Source organism: Prunus persica, chromosome G1 (genome assembly GCF_000346465.2).
Source record: "Prunus persica cultivar Lovell chromosome G1, Prunus_persica_NCBIv2, whole genome shotgun sequence".
NCBI classification, from domain to species: domain Eukaryota; kingdom Viridiplantae; phylum Streptophyta; class Magnoliopsida; order Rosales; family Rosaceae; genus Prunus; species Prunus persica.
In genome coordinates this window covers 35,920,054-35,933,136 of record NC_034009.1, presented here as the reverse complement: position 1 = coordinate 35,933,136, position 13,083 = coordinate 35,920,054, and the positions used below count along the sequence as shown (strand labels likewise).

The 13,083-nt window shown below is 37.7% G+C and overlaps 3 protein-coding genes and 1 long non-coding RNA gene across 5 annotated transcripts; 3 read left to right on the top strand and 1 right to left on the bottom strand.

Annotated features, from left to right (window-relative positions):
* LOC109947410 lies at positions 630-2,141 on the top strand. The gene is made up of 2 exons (XM_020557371.1): positions 630-1,173; positions 1,363-2,141. The coding sequence occupies exons 1-2, from the start codon at positions 630-632 to the stop codon at positions 2,139-2,141; spliced, it is 1,323 nt and encodes a 440-aa protein (XP_020412960.1).
* On the bottom strand, positions 2,863-3,848 carry LOC109948333. Its single transcript, XR_002270985.1, has 2 exons — positions 3,701-3,848; positions 2,863-3,596 (listed from the first exon to the last, which is right to left on the bottom strand). It is a non-coding gene; the product is annotated as an uncharacterized LOC109948333 (long non-coding RNA).
* Positions 5,331-6,958, top strand: LOC18789373. The gene has a single exon (XM_007223125.2). The coding sequence runs from the start codon at positions 5,636-5,638 to the stop codon at positions 6,542-6,544; it is 909 nt and encodes a 302-aa protein (XP_007223187.1). The 5' UTR covers positions 5,331-5,635; the 3' UTR covers positions 6,545-6,958.
* LOC18789458 lies at positions 9,531-12,058 on the top strand. Of its 2 annotated transcripts, XM_007222841.2 has the most exons (7): positions 9,535-9,874; positions 9,962-10,061; positions 10,173-10,293; positions 10,621-10,742; positions 10,841-10,962; positions 11,282-11,441; positions 11,635-12,058. In XM_007222841.2, exons 1-7 carry the CDS (start codon positions 9,718-9,720, stop codon positions 11,660-11,662), a joined length of 810 nt encoding a protein of 269 aa, XP_007222903.1. In that variant the 5' UTR covers positions 9,535-9,717; the 3' UTR covers positions 11,663-12,058. The 2 variants fall into 2 exon arrangements, with proteins under 2 accessions (XP_020421071.1, XP_007222903.1); XM_020565482.1 differs by lacking the exon at positions 11,635-12,058 and having other exon boundaries at positions 9,531-9,874; positions 11,355-11,441.

Below are 13,083 nucleotides of genomic sequence, written 5' to 3'. Positions count from 1 at the left end.
GTTATAAATTCCCACAAACTAATCAATCAGGAATTAATAGACGCTTCATTGCTCATTGGTTTGATGATCATGATTGGTTGGAATATAGTATTGCTAAAGATGCTGCGTTTTGTCTTCATTGTTATCTCTTCAAATCTAATTTTGATCAAGTGGGTGGTGATGCATTCACTGGGGTAGGCTTCAATAATTGGAAGAAGGCGAAAGAAAGATTTAACCTTCATATTGGACCGGTTTGTAGTGTTCACAACCAAGCTAGAGAAGTTGCTTACAATTTGATGCATCAAACTACACACATTGAAACAATTGTGATCAAGCAAACAAGCCAAGCTCGCACGGCTTATCGCACTTGCTTGAATGCATCACTTAAGTGCACTAGATATTTGTTGCGGCAAGGGCTTTCTTTTCGTGGTCATGATGAAAGTGCACAATCAAGTAATAAAGGGAATTATTTAGAGCTCTTGCAATTTCTTGCGGATCATGATGAAAAAGTTAAGGCCGTTGTGTTGGAAAATGCTCCGGGAAATTTAAAGTTAATAGCTCCTTCAATTCAAAAAGATCTTGTCAATTCTTGTGCCAAAGAAACCATTGATCTTATCTTGAGTGATGTAAAAGATAGATATTTTTCAATAATGGTGGATGAAGCACGTGATGTTTCAATAAAGGAGCAAATGGCGATGGTGTTGCGTTATGTGAATGACAAAGGACAAATAATTGAAAGGTTTGTGGGGGTTCAACATGTAACCGACACTACTTCAAGTGCACTAAAGGAAGCAATTGATGAATTCTTTTCTTCCACGAATTTGAGCTTTTCCAAGCTACGAGGACAAGGTTATGATGGAGCTAGCAATATGAGAGGTGAGTTCAATGGCCTTAAGACAAAGATTTTGAGAGAACAACCTTGTGCATTTTATGTTCATTGCTTTGCTCATCAACTTCAACTAGCTCTTGTTGCGGTAGCAAAGAAAAACATTGATGTCAACTCTTTTTTCACAACGGCTAATAGTTTGGTTAATGTGGTTGGAGCATCTTGTAAGCGTCGCGATGCACTTAGAGCACAATACCAAGAAGAGCTTGTAAGAGCTTTTGAAGATGATTGTCTTATAACGGGGCGGGGCTTAAATCAAGAAAGGACTCTCAAACGTGCCGGCAATACACGATGGAACTCACATTATGGTACGTTGATTAGTATCATTTCTATGTTCCCATCTGTGGTGAATGTGCTTCAAATGATTGTTGATGATAATCCTAATGATAGTTCAGGTGAAGCCTATAAGTTATGGAGAGAAATACAATCTTTTGAGTTTGTGTTTCACTTATTTGTAATGAAAGCTATATTGGGAATAACAAACACTTTGTCTCTAGCATTGCAAAAGAAAGATCAAGACATTGTGAGTGCAATGAATTTAGTGAAAACATGCAAGGAAAACCTGCAGTTGATGAGGGATAATGAGTTTGAAGAATTGGTTGAGCAAGCATCCTCGTTTTGTTACAAACATGATATTATAGTTCCTACCATGGATGAGGAATATGTAATTCCAGGGAGATCACGGCGTAATGCTCCAATGAAGACAAATTATCATCGTTATCGTGTGGAGATCTTTATTCATGTAATTGATGGGCAACTTGCGGAATTAAATGATCGCTTCAACGAGGTAAGTACTGAGTTACTTACTTGTTTGGCATGCTTGAGTCCAAAAAATAACTTTGTGGCTTTTGACAAACGAAAGCTAGTTCGTCTTGCTCAATTTTATCCTTATGATTTTTCGGATAGAGACTTATTGATGCTTGAAGATCAACTTGGTGTTTATGTTCATCATATGCGTTCGAGTAGTGATTTTTCTCAATTGGAAGGGATTAGTAGTCTTGCGGAAAAAATGGTGGAGAAAGGAATGCATGAAATATTTCCTTTTGTGTATTTGCTTCTTACATTGGCTTTGGTTTTACCGGTTGCAGCTGCATCAGTGGAGAGGGCATTTTCCGCTATGAATATTATTAAAAATCCACTTCGCAACAGAATGGGAGATCAATGGTTGAATAATAGCTTGATTGTTTACATTGAGAGAGATGTTTTTGCTTGTATTGATAACGAAATTATAATGCAACGTTTTCAGAATATGAAAACTCGTCGTGGACAATTGTAACTTGTATTATTGGTTTTGTTATGAATTATGAATGGAAGTACTATCTTTCTATCTTTTTAGCATTATTTTCTTTGTAGAAAAATTTCATAACTTTTACACTAAGCCCCCTTGGCTACATAATCCTGGATCCGCCACTGGCCTCCATCGAATAGATTGTAACTGAAGTCAACAAACTCCACATTGATAAGATTTTCCCAATGAATGGAATTGATGGAACCGTTAAACTTGTATTGATCCATGGAAGTTGGAGGGTGAAAGATGCATTGAGGACAGCATTTTGAGGTTGCCAATCGAGTCTGAAAACAGAAGCCGGTACTTGAATTCCAAGTTACAAGCTTGGAGGAAGCAGAAGAATCAAATATAAGGCTTTGCTTCAAGCGGAGCAATGCTGCTTGGTCATCTTCATTGCACTTACTTTGGACTAAATTAACAGTCATCAAGAATAAAAGAAATACAGCAAAACTTTCATCATGGATTAAACTTTTAACAGAAGAGATGGATGAAACTGCAGGAGCTGTTTGTGGTGGTTTTAAATCTCATTGACACATATGCCTTTTGGCTTCAATTTGAAATCCCATCTATCTGGGACCAAACAAACAAAGCAATACAAACAAAACGTGACCATGCAAACAGAGCAACTAGATTAAGGTCAAAGCCAAAGCACAAGAGGAAACAATTAAAAACCAAAGCCAAAACAAGCGAGACCAGACAAAGGAGTAAGTTAAAGTAAATCCAGCAAACATCGTACACTGAATTGTTCAAAGTGATGACAAACTTTCTTAACGCGTAAATTTCCATGCAATTACGAATGGAGCGTGTTCTGTTAAAACCGTACAAGAAAACAAATTTATAATAAGATCCAATACATCATCAAGTTCCTAATAAGCTACTAAGCTGCAAAAAGTAAAGATAATGTTTTGTAGTGGTTAGATTTCTTGTAAGAGTTGACGTTTTTTCTTGTTAGGCTCGTTTTGACACAAATATCTTTTTTTTGGCAAATGGGGACTTTCATGAACTTGGTCGACAACAAGTTTCATATCTTTTTGGTTACTCATCTGTTCATAGGTTGTCTTTGTCGACACTCGTAAGAACAACTCAACGCGCAGATATTCGAGTAACAAAAGAATTTACTTGGTTATTGAGAAGCTGATGAATATCCCCATTTGCTCAAAAAAGATAATGGCATCAAAAAGACCCTGCAAATAAACATCAACCCTTACAACAAATCTAATCAAAATGAAAGTGAACTTTCATTGAAGTTTTAGAGCGCAAGTCCAAATTTCTTCTTCTTTTTGGTACATTGGGGGACAAAGCTCGAAAAATCTCTGCAGACTTCACTGGTGGCGTTAGGCTTGGACAGTATGGTGTTGGAGAAAGACAGGCAGTTGTGCTTTAATTTGGAGCCCAACATTTCCATCATTTGGATTTGCAAAACATGCACCCAACCTAGAACAACTGTTTCAGTAAATTGCATAAACACCCAGATTTCAAAATCAGTTTTTAAGGTAAACTTTCGTTTCTTGGAAACAAAACAGTGAAGATATGTAATAGAACTGTACCTCAATTGAAGAAGACAGACCAACGGTCAAAGCTCCAGTTGGCCATGCGAAACCACACACACCTTCATCGTAATTAACAGCAAAAGTTGTAGGGGGGATGAGATAGAATGCATATGAGTTATATGAAAAAGAGCACTAGGATATATTTATATAAATAATCAAAAACTAATTTAGTGTGTTCAAGCAGAAGAACAGAGCAGTGATATGAGTCATGAGAAAATTATGAAGCTAGTGTGTCGACATTGTTTGACGAACAGGACTTAATTGAGGGAGGAGGCGGCTTGTGTTTTGGCCTTTTGCTTCAGAACGAAGGACACCGTGATGACACTTTTTCCCCATGGTGTGCTAATCGTGATTCGTGCACTGCATGGTACATGTGATGGATGAATCATTTTGGGTTTGGGCTCGACTTGGCCCGACTTCATCGGGTTTTAATAACTTGGGCCGAACCAATGAAGAGAGATGAAGGTTTAAAGAAACGAGCCAATTTGTTTAACACTTGTATGTATGAAAAGACAATTACGACTAAATTAAGAGTTAGGTGTTGCGGTGTAGTTTCAGGCTAATAAGTTTAGTTAGATACATCGATCCATTGGCATGGGCATGTAGCCCACAAGCGCTCAGAGCCCTCCATGTATGGCAGAGATTCTGTATACATCTGGAACTTGCAGTGCTGCTAGTCCCACAGGGGATGGCTTTGACTATGAGTTGATCACCATATGGTTAGGGCTTGCAAGGCTTGCTTGTAGTTGTGTTGCCGACTGTTTGAGTAAATAAAGGTGGTACAGGCTTAATAATGGAGACGGAAGAGGAGGAGGAGGAGGAGGAGGAGGAGGCCCATGTTACCATGTTAGATGCTGGGTTGACATTTTAATTTAATGGACAATGGCGGCCATGCCCATTGCCCATGTTGCTCTACTTTAGGAAATACTTAAAAAGTATACTGGTCTTGCTATTGCCCATAAAATCCCTTAATCACTAACCACAATTTTGAGTGACAATAAATTCATGTTGGTTGGTACTACCAAAAACTCAAATTATTGCACAATTTCAGAGACCTTAATTAAGTAACCACTTTATAAAAATGGTTTGATATCCATGCACAATATATTCTTTTTAATACAAGCGATATTGAGGAAGGAAGAATTGAATTTAAAATCTCGAATGCTAATGATGTAAACGCTCTTAACCACTTGAGCTATAATTCATTTGCTCTTATGCATGATATTTTCGGCTGTGAATTTGTATTTAACTATGATGCCAAACAGAGGGAAACGATTTGTAAAGAAATTAATTTTGTAAGTGCTTGTATAAATCAATTATAGGTGGAAATGATTGTCAAACGTTCACTTCACTTGATCAACTAAAAGTCTAAGTCTATTGATCACTTATTTGTTAAGCATGAAAATATCTATCACATGAAGAGGAATTTTGACAAGCATATTTTGAAAAATTATATTTGCATCATCATAAATCAGTAACACCCAAATCAAAGGATTCGAGATTGGAGAGTGGAGAGTGGAGAGAACCCTTTGATAAAGGGTAATACTAGTATCAAACGGTGCCGTTTCACAGAGGCAAGCAAATGCAATCTAGCTCCCCGTCTGTGCTGTCACCTTCAGTTACCTTGCCTTTATTTAATCCAACCACAACCTCACATTTTCTCACAACCACCTCTTCTTTTCTGTCCGTTTCTCACACACATCCATCACTCAGCGCCACGTGCCCTCGATATCATAAAAATAAAATAATATATGTCAAAAATTTCCACAGAAAATACCAAAAACCTGCACAAGATGATGAAAATATCCACCCAAATAAAGGGATGCAGAAGCAGAGAGCTTTCTATTTCTGCCCTTCTTCTTTTTCACCTCCATTTTCATTTTTCCCCATCCTTCTCTCTCTGTGTGTAAAACACTGTAACCACCAAAAGCCATGTTTGAGGAATCTGTCTCAATTTGGGCTTCCATGAACAGCTGGTTCACTCCAACTGTTTTTTTTGTCCTCCTCAATGTCATGATAGGCACCATTGCCATTGCTTCAAACTTAGGCACCAACCAGAAACACCAAGACCCACAAAACCAGCAGCAAGGCCTTGCTAGATCTCCATCTGTGCTGCAGAGGATCAAATCCATCAACCTCTACCACTACAGATCCCCAGAGCCACACACAAACACCTTTGAGAAAAACCCAGAAACTACTGAGAGCACCCATTATGCTTTTAGGCACACCCAGGAAGCTGAGCAACCCCAATTCACTAGATCCCCTTCTTTGCTACAGAGGCTCAAGTCCATCAACTTCTACATTCCACAAGATTTCTCCACCAACCCATCACAACCCTCCACCAACCCGTCACAACCCATCACCACCACAACCACTCTGCACAAAACCCAGGAGCCAGAATCCCATTCTGAACATGACCAGTTCCAAGATGAAGACCATTTTGAAGACCATGAACACCCAGAAAGCCCAGAACCAGAATCAGAATCAGAAGAAGAGCAGAGCCTCGATGAGATTTACAGTCAGCTGAAGCCTCTACAGGACCATCATGTGAGCAGGACGAAGTCAGACACCAAACCAGCATCCGGAGAAGTACCCACTAAGCTCCCAAAGAAGATGAAGAAGTCTGCGAGTTCCAAGTCTGCATTTGGTCATTTTAAAGAAGATGATATTGTGGAGATTCGCCGGCCAGCGACTGTGAGGGAGAGGAAAGCTAAAGTGACAGAGGACGAGGAGGTGGATGCCAAGGCGGATGATTTCATCAACAAGTTCAAGAACCAGCTGAAGCTGCAAAGGTTGGATTCCATCATAAGGTACAAGGACATGCTCAATAGAGGGGCATAAGTGAAGGAAATTCAATTATTTTTCTATGGTGGGTTTTTAACTTTATGTTAGTTTGGGTTGGATTGATGAAGATTAGGGTTTACTGGATGGTAATGTGGATCTACTCACTACTGCTTTGTGTTTGTTGAACTATTTGTCCAAATATTGCCCTTTATTTATGTCTTCTAGTTCAATCATGTGTTTAGCAGAGCAATAGCTTATCAGAGCAGGGCAGCCTCTCATTTTCTGTGATTTGAGGGGTATATTGGTAAATGGGTCATGCCTGCCTGAGGAAGAAAAACCCATTTGCAGCAGTCGTAGAGATTGTATTTACCATTTCCCACTAGTTGTTATTGTTTGTTTATTTTTCAAGAGCAAAAAAAGATGATGAAGAAAAAAATCCTAAGCCCTTGTTATGATGGGACATTTTTGGCTTGTTTGGAAGAGTTATTTTACTTGTTTTTTCTATTTTTTAAAAGAGTGAATTATTTTTCCGTATATGCCGGAGAAAGACTTGTATGTCACAATTCACGGGGCAGCACTTTTTTGTATTCCCATTCCATCACACTCAGTCATATTGAATTTTTAACATGCGTGGCAGAACGTAATTAGCTGGAGATAACAAAACAGTGTTATCCCAATACAAGTTTTTCTCATAAATTGGTAATGAGGAAGATAGCAAAGAGCCAAGCAGTGTCTTTGGTGTTGATACTGCCATGTTTGTTTTTGCTTCTACCCTTCCATGTGTTGTTTGGGGTCTTGTGGCGGAAGGAGTGGTAGCTGGAATTTGGTGGTTGCAGTTGCAGGTGGTCTTGTCTTAGCAGAGTGGGCTCATTTTTACTGATAGAGTGGCGGTATATGACTTATTTCTATGCTGCCCACAGGATATATAGAAGGGTGGGGCAGTTTGGTCAAATCACATTGGCTCTCCTCCTTTGTGCTTATCCGTATATTGAGGTGCTTGGTTGTGTTGTGCTGCACGTGGGGGGATTTTTTTGTGTATCGTTTGGGTAGGGTTTCTTCCAAAATTAACATAAAATGTGGATACATAATTGCTGGGGTTTACCGAATTGAACCTTTTAATGTCTCTCAGTCTTGGTTGTGGTCCTCACATCACATTATCAATGTTTTTTCTTCTTCTTTGATGTCTGAATCATGAAGGGGACCACATTATAGGGTAAATTTAAAACATTACCTTTCACTTCAATCACTTTTGTGCAACATGGGTCCAAATGTTCCTTTTTCTTTACTGCTTAATCAATTAGGGTATTATAACATATCCTAATTAAGTAAACTATCGTCGATCTTCAAAATAGTTATCATGCACTCTTAACAACTTTTATCTTCATTGTTGCGTGCAAATAGTCGAGATGATTACGAAAACAAATATGAATTTTAGGATGAGATTTTGAAGTTCCATACTTGAAAAACAAAAAGGAGGATGCTCTAATTGTTGTGGAAGCAATGTCTGGTGTAGATCTGAGATGCCTTTGCGTCTAAACAAAACTTTTACAAGTGGTACTCACCCAACTTGATGATTATTAGAATAACAAAGTTGTTAAAATCAATCAAACCATAACCATAAAGGAAAAGAGAAGTTGAAAAATATGATTTTTGTTGGAACACAGACGGGGGATGGAAGCTATTAACTTGCTGCCTTATGCGAAACAAAAGGCCATGCATGTTTTTTTTTTATAGCTTAATTAAAAGCTGAGAATATAATATATGTATTGCTTGATTGCGTCCTGATTGAAAATGATACGTTATTTTTCTGCGAGTCTGATGGCAGTGTCGGTTTCTCACAGCAGTACCCAAAAAAGACAAGAAAAAAAAAAAAAAAGCTTCCTTCCAATTGAGTCCTCGCACTGACTAATTACCTGCTGCAAGTATGTCGTGATATTTTTTTTACAGCGTCTACTTTGTTTTTGGGCCATTGGAGACCACTCAAGTTTGAAGAATAATTGAAGGAGATTTTATTTGAGATGCTTTTATATTTTGTCTTTCTTATTGCGACTTTAAGCCGATGGAGATAGTCTAGAGATTATGTTGTTTTGTTGGTGGTACATGCGATGCAAGAAAGCAAAGTTTTTGGTTGATGCTTCTCAACCACAGCTTATAGCAATCTAGTCCTAAAGCAAACACCTATTCAGTCGCAAATGTGGACTCTTGACTCAATATTACAATGTTGATCTTTTTTTTATGCAATTAGAAAAGAAATTACTACTGCTTAAATTCTCTCACAATCATCATAACAAATTTTGACAACCATAAGAATAAGAGCATGAAAATTAAAGATTTCAAACACGAGATTGAGAATAATGGTGACCTAAAATTGCTACTGTATTTACTTTGAGAAAAATGTGATGAATCTTAAAACCTCACAACTAGTTCAAAAGCATCATAGCAACAAGTGAAGTAATTCGTCAAAGAATGTTAGTAGTTTTTGTACGATAAGAGCTGATTTTTCCATTTTTCTTTTGTCCACTTACACTTATTTGTTGGAAATTATATAACTGTCCACTTACATTTATTTATTGGAAATTATATGTTATAGTAAAAAATATTTTAAAAAAAGTTCTCCATTTTTTCTTTTCAGGTGTCTTGTTTTGTTTTTTCATTTATTGTTATTTTATACATGAATCTATATTTACTCAAAAAAGTTCTCCATCATATCGCTGCCTTGTAAATATGAAGAGACCCAAAATTTCCCATCAAGATCCAATTAAAACTTGGATTTGAGATTGAGAGGGAGAAAAAGGAGTGCACCTTTTTTTTTGGGTCAATAAAAGGAGTGCACCTGGGACCTGCGCTAAACAAGCGGGAGATGGTGAGTGAGTGGCGCCACTGATTAATTGATTTGTAAAATACGAGCTGTTACTTTCATATATCACAGGCCATTCTCTACCGTCGATTATAATCTCGAGTCCACGTGGTAATGTGTAATCCTGACACTCCTTATCTTTGCCACCATCGGTAAATGTCTCAAAATACAATTCACAAACCACGTATGTAATGCTTAAAATTTTCAGTTCCCATTTTAAAAGATCATCAAAAGTTAAACCAAAACCCAAAGAAGGTTGGCACCACAACAAACACATTCGAATATTTAGAAGAAGAGGAAAGGCAGGGACACACACGGGCAGAATAGGAGTGACCTTTTCTTTACGGGGAAAGAGAGAGAGAGAGAGAGAGAGATGGTGTGGATGGCAACTCAAAAGCTTGCAATTAGAGGGAAGAGAAGGCGTATATGGGGAGGAGCGTTTCTGTGTTGGGTTTTCTTAATGTTGGTCACTCCCAAGATTTCTCACTCCCCCAAACACCATCTCTACGCTGACATGCGCAATTTCCTTGGTACCCAAATTTGAAAGTTCTCATCTCTCTCCTTTTCTCACTGTTTATGTATGTTTTGTTTGATTCTGTTATCTGGGTTTTTCGTAGGAGTGCCTAATACATTGAATGTGATCACCAATTTCCCCTTTTTGGTTGTTGGTGTTCTGGGTTTTGTTCTTTGTTGCCAAGGGGGCCTTTTCAACATCAGGTTCTGTACTTCTGCATTGTAATTACTTACTTTGTATAATGATATCTTTCTTCTAGTGATTTCAGAGGAGTTGATTTTGATTGGTTTTGTTTGGCAACGGGTTGGTTTCAGTTTGCCTGGTGAAGTTTGGGGTTGGGCACTATTCTATGCTGGAATAGCAGGGCTGGCTTTTGGGTCTGCTTATTATCATTTGAAGCCCGATGATAGTAGAGTAACGTGGGACACCTTGCCGGTTAGCATTTCCATCTCATTCAAGAGCTTTCGTTTCTAGATAACTACCTGTGCAATCGATTCTATAAAATTCAAGACCAACAAAAACAGAAGTGTTATCTTAACTGTTCAATCAAATTCTCGCTCAAAAGGGAATGTGAATGTGATGCAAATTTTTACTTGAAAGCAGATTTGCCAACTTTTTTAAAGCAAAAGGAGCGTGAGTGAAAAAAATATTAATAAAAATATTACGGTACATGGTTTTGGTGGTAATCAAGTATCTCGATCCTAATCATGTATGTACAGTCTTTTGTTTATTTCAATTGTTGAAGTAGATTCTGAATTGCAGATGATGATTGCATACTCCTCTCTTTTCTCTAGTTTTATTGTGGAGAGAGTGGGAGAGAGGATCGGTTTAAGTAGTCTATTTGCACTCCTTTTCATTGCTTTTCTTAGTACTGCATATGACAGGTTAGTTTTGTATTTTCTCCTCTCTCTTCCTGTGTTAAACTCAATATTGGAGGTACGCATGTGATTTTTACTGAATATGGTTCACTAGTTGGTTGCAGAACATATAATGATATCAGATTGTACATGATGTTCCAGTTGATTCCATGTATAGCAATTCCAGGGATGTGCTTTGTGTTTCCACCCAAATATACTCACTCAAGATATTGGCTTTGGGCCGGAGGTACGTCATATTCATTAATAATCTTTGTTTTTTTTAAGAACATGCTGTTCCCTGCACAATTGAAGTACAATAGAAATGGTCAATTGATTCCTCTGTAGCTGTAGCTTATTAGAATATCTTAACAAGTACACACTGGGTGATTTCCTTCAAAGTCATTTCTTTTTCCCTCTCTTTTTAAAAGTAACTTTCACAATGGATGGTCCAGAATACGGCTTCAGAATGTTTGATGTTTATTGTTTTGCTAAGGAATTCCACCAATGACCATTCCTATCCCATGAGAATGTTGGACTGTGCAAATTATAAAAGCAATTGTTTACAGGGGTTTACCTTCTCTCCAAATTTGAAGCTGTTGCTGACATGAAAATTTACCATGCAAATCATTACATTATCAGTGGGCACTCTTTGGAGCATTTGTGTTTAGTGATGGTCCCTGTTCTGCTCAGTATTATGCTCATGCATAGAAACATTAAGTGTCAAAGGTACTTTAGTTTTGCATTTTATTGAAAGTTCTCATTATAGTATGTTCTGTTTGAAATAGAAGGTTAACTTGTTTGCCCACAGTTTTGGTCTTAAATTGATTATCCAATGTTTCTGTCTTTGTATGATGTAATTGGAATTTATTGGCTGGAGAAATTCTCTCTTACATATTTGTGGGCTTGGGCTTAATAACAGAATAGGTGCCATTAAAGAATGCTCATGAAGTCGGCAAGGCAGAGATGATGATGACGTGTTCTGTGCAGCGGCTACTGGATGCTCGAAAGATTTCTGTAAATGAGGAGTCATTGGAGGTAAAGAGTGATCTGTAGTGTTCTCCAATGTTTAGTCAAACATGTCTCTGCCATTGAGCAAATTAGATTAATCAATTTTGACTTGGATAAACATGTCTCCCCTTTTTCATGAACTGCTTTCTTCTGCTGGCTGGCCTGTCCATTACAGATTGTAAGAAGAAGTGATTAGCTTAATAGGGCATAGTTTTGCTGGAGTTGAATCACTTGATTAAAGATTGACTTAATTATGAACAGCGTAAGAAGATTAGAACATTATTTTTGTTGGATTTTGAGAGTGCAATGATTAGATTCCACAAATTCCTCCTCTATTATGCTGATAATGTGGATTTCATTTCAGTGAGAATCAGAGGGAAATTTTTTAATTACATATATTAGCTTTATGGCACATGTATGGCACAAATTTTCTCACATGTAAATATATTAGCTTTGTGGTCGTGGTCATGTATCTAACTAAATATACTCACATGTATGCATGTGCATGAGGAACAAATGCATGTCTGCTATCATGTGATCATATGTTCTAGTATTCAAATGAACATTTTATTTCTAAAAAGCTATTGGCTGGCGGAAAAAGGCATTTCCAATTAGTCTTGCAGAGTCATCGTGTAAAAATATCGTATTAGAGTTAATATTCCTTTAATTATTATTGTTATTTATAGTAAACTGGCCTGGCGTCAAGCAGCCCAAGCGAACACATTTCTATTTGAACCAAAATTCAAAGTTGGTGGCCCATCAGAATCAAACCTATCTTGGCACAGCCCAAACTAGAACAAAAAGAATGAATATGACTTTGACAACTTTTCACTTCAGCCATTTTGTTGCTTAATCAAAGTATAAACTAGGGTTGAGTCAACATCAACTTCAACTATTCTTCTTAAGTCCTCCCCCACAAGCAAGCGCAGACTTGAATAAAAAGATTAATGCTGTGCTAAAAAAACAAGCAATATGACACTGCTACATGCCTCTAAGACCTCTTTTGGATCATGAACGGGACCTGGTTTTGCAGCATGTTAGACAACCGGTCAATCGATATACACTGCTGATCAACCGGCTTGAAGTTTTTGCTCTTAGAATTCGAAGTAACCGCATTCTAGATTGCCAAACCCCCTTTTCAGCTTGGGTGTGGGTGACTTGTGAATTCTGGCAAGAATCCCATGAAAGGCGAGTACTAGTTATAAGCAGTGTACATGACCAAGGTGGGTGCTGAAATTAATACAGCAACATATCTGCAACTCAAGTACAAAATCCTTCATTGCCATCCAAATTGGGTGGGATTATTATCCCATTATTGTCACTCATTTAGATGCTAATAATTGTTTTTTAAAGAAAAGGC

Bases quoted from the DNA above. Each gene is read 5' to 3' on its own strand.
- LOC109947410 (XM_020557371.1), top strand. From the start codon at position 630: ATGGTGGATGAAGCACGTGATGTTTCAATAAAGGAGCAAATGGCGATG. The intron at 1,174-1,362 runs GTACGTTGATTA...CTTTGTCTCTAG, and splicing joins ACGATGGAACTCACATTATG to CATTGCAAAAGAAAGATCAA.
- LOC18789373 (XM_007223125.2), top strand. From the start codon at position 5,636: ATGTTTGAGGAATCTGTCTCAATTTGGGCTTCCATGAACAGCTGGTTC.
- LOC18789458 (XM_007222841.2), top strand. From the start codon at position 9,718: ATGGTGTGGATGGCAACTCAAAAGCTTGCAATTAGAGGGAAGAGAAGG. The intron at 10,743-10,840 runs GTTAGTTTTGTA...AGTTGGTTGCAG, and splicing joins CTTAGTACTGCATATGACAG to AACATATAATGATATCAGAT. The intron at 10,963-11,281 runs GTACGTCATATT...AATTGTTTACAG, and splicing joins ATATTGGCTTTGGGCCGGAG to GGGTTTACCTTCTCTCCAAA.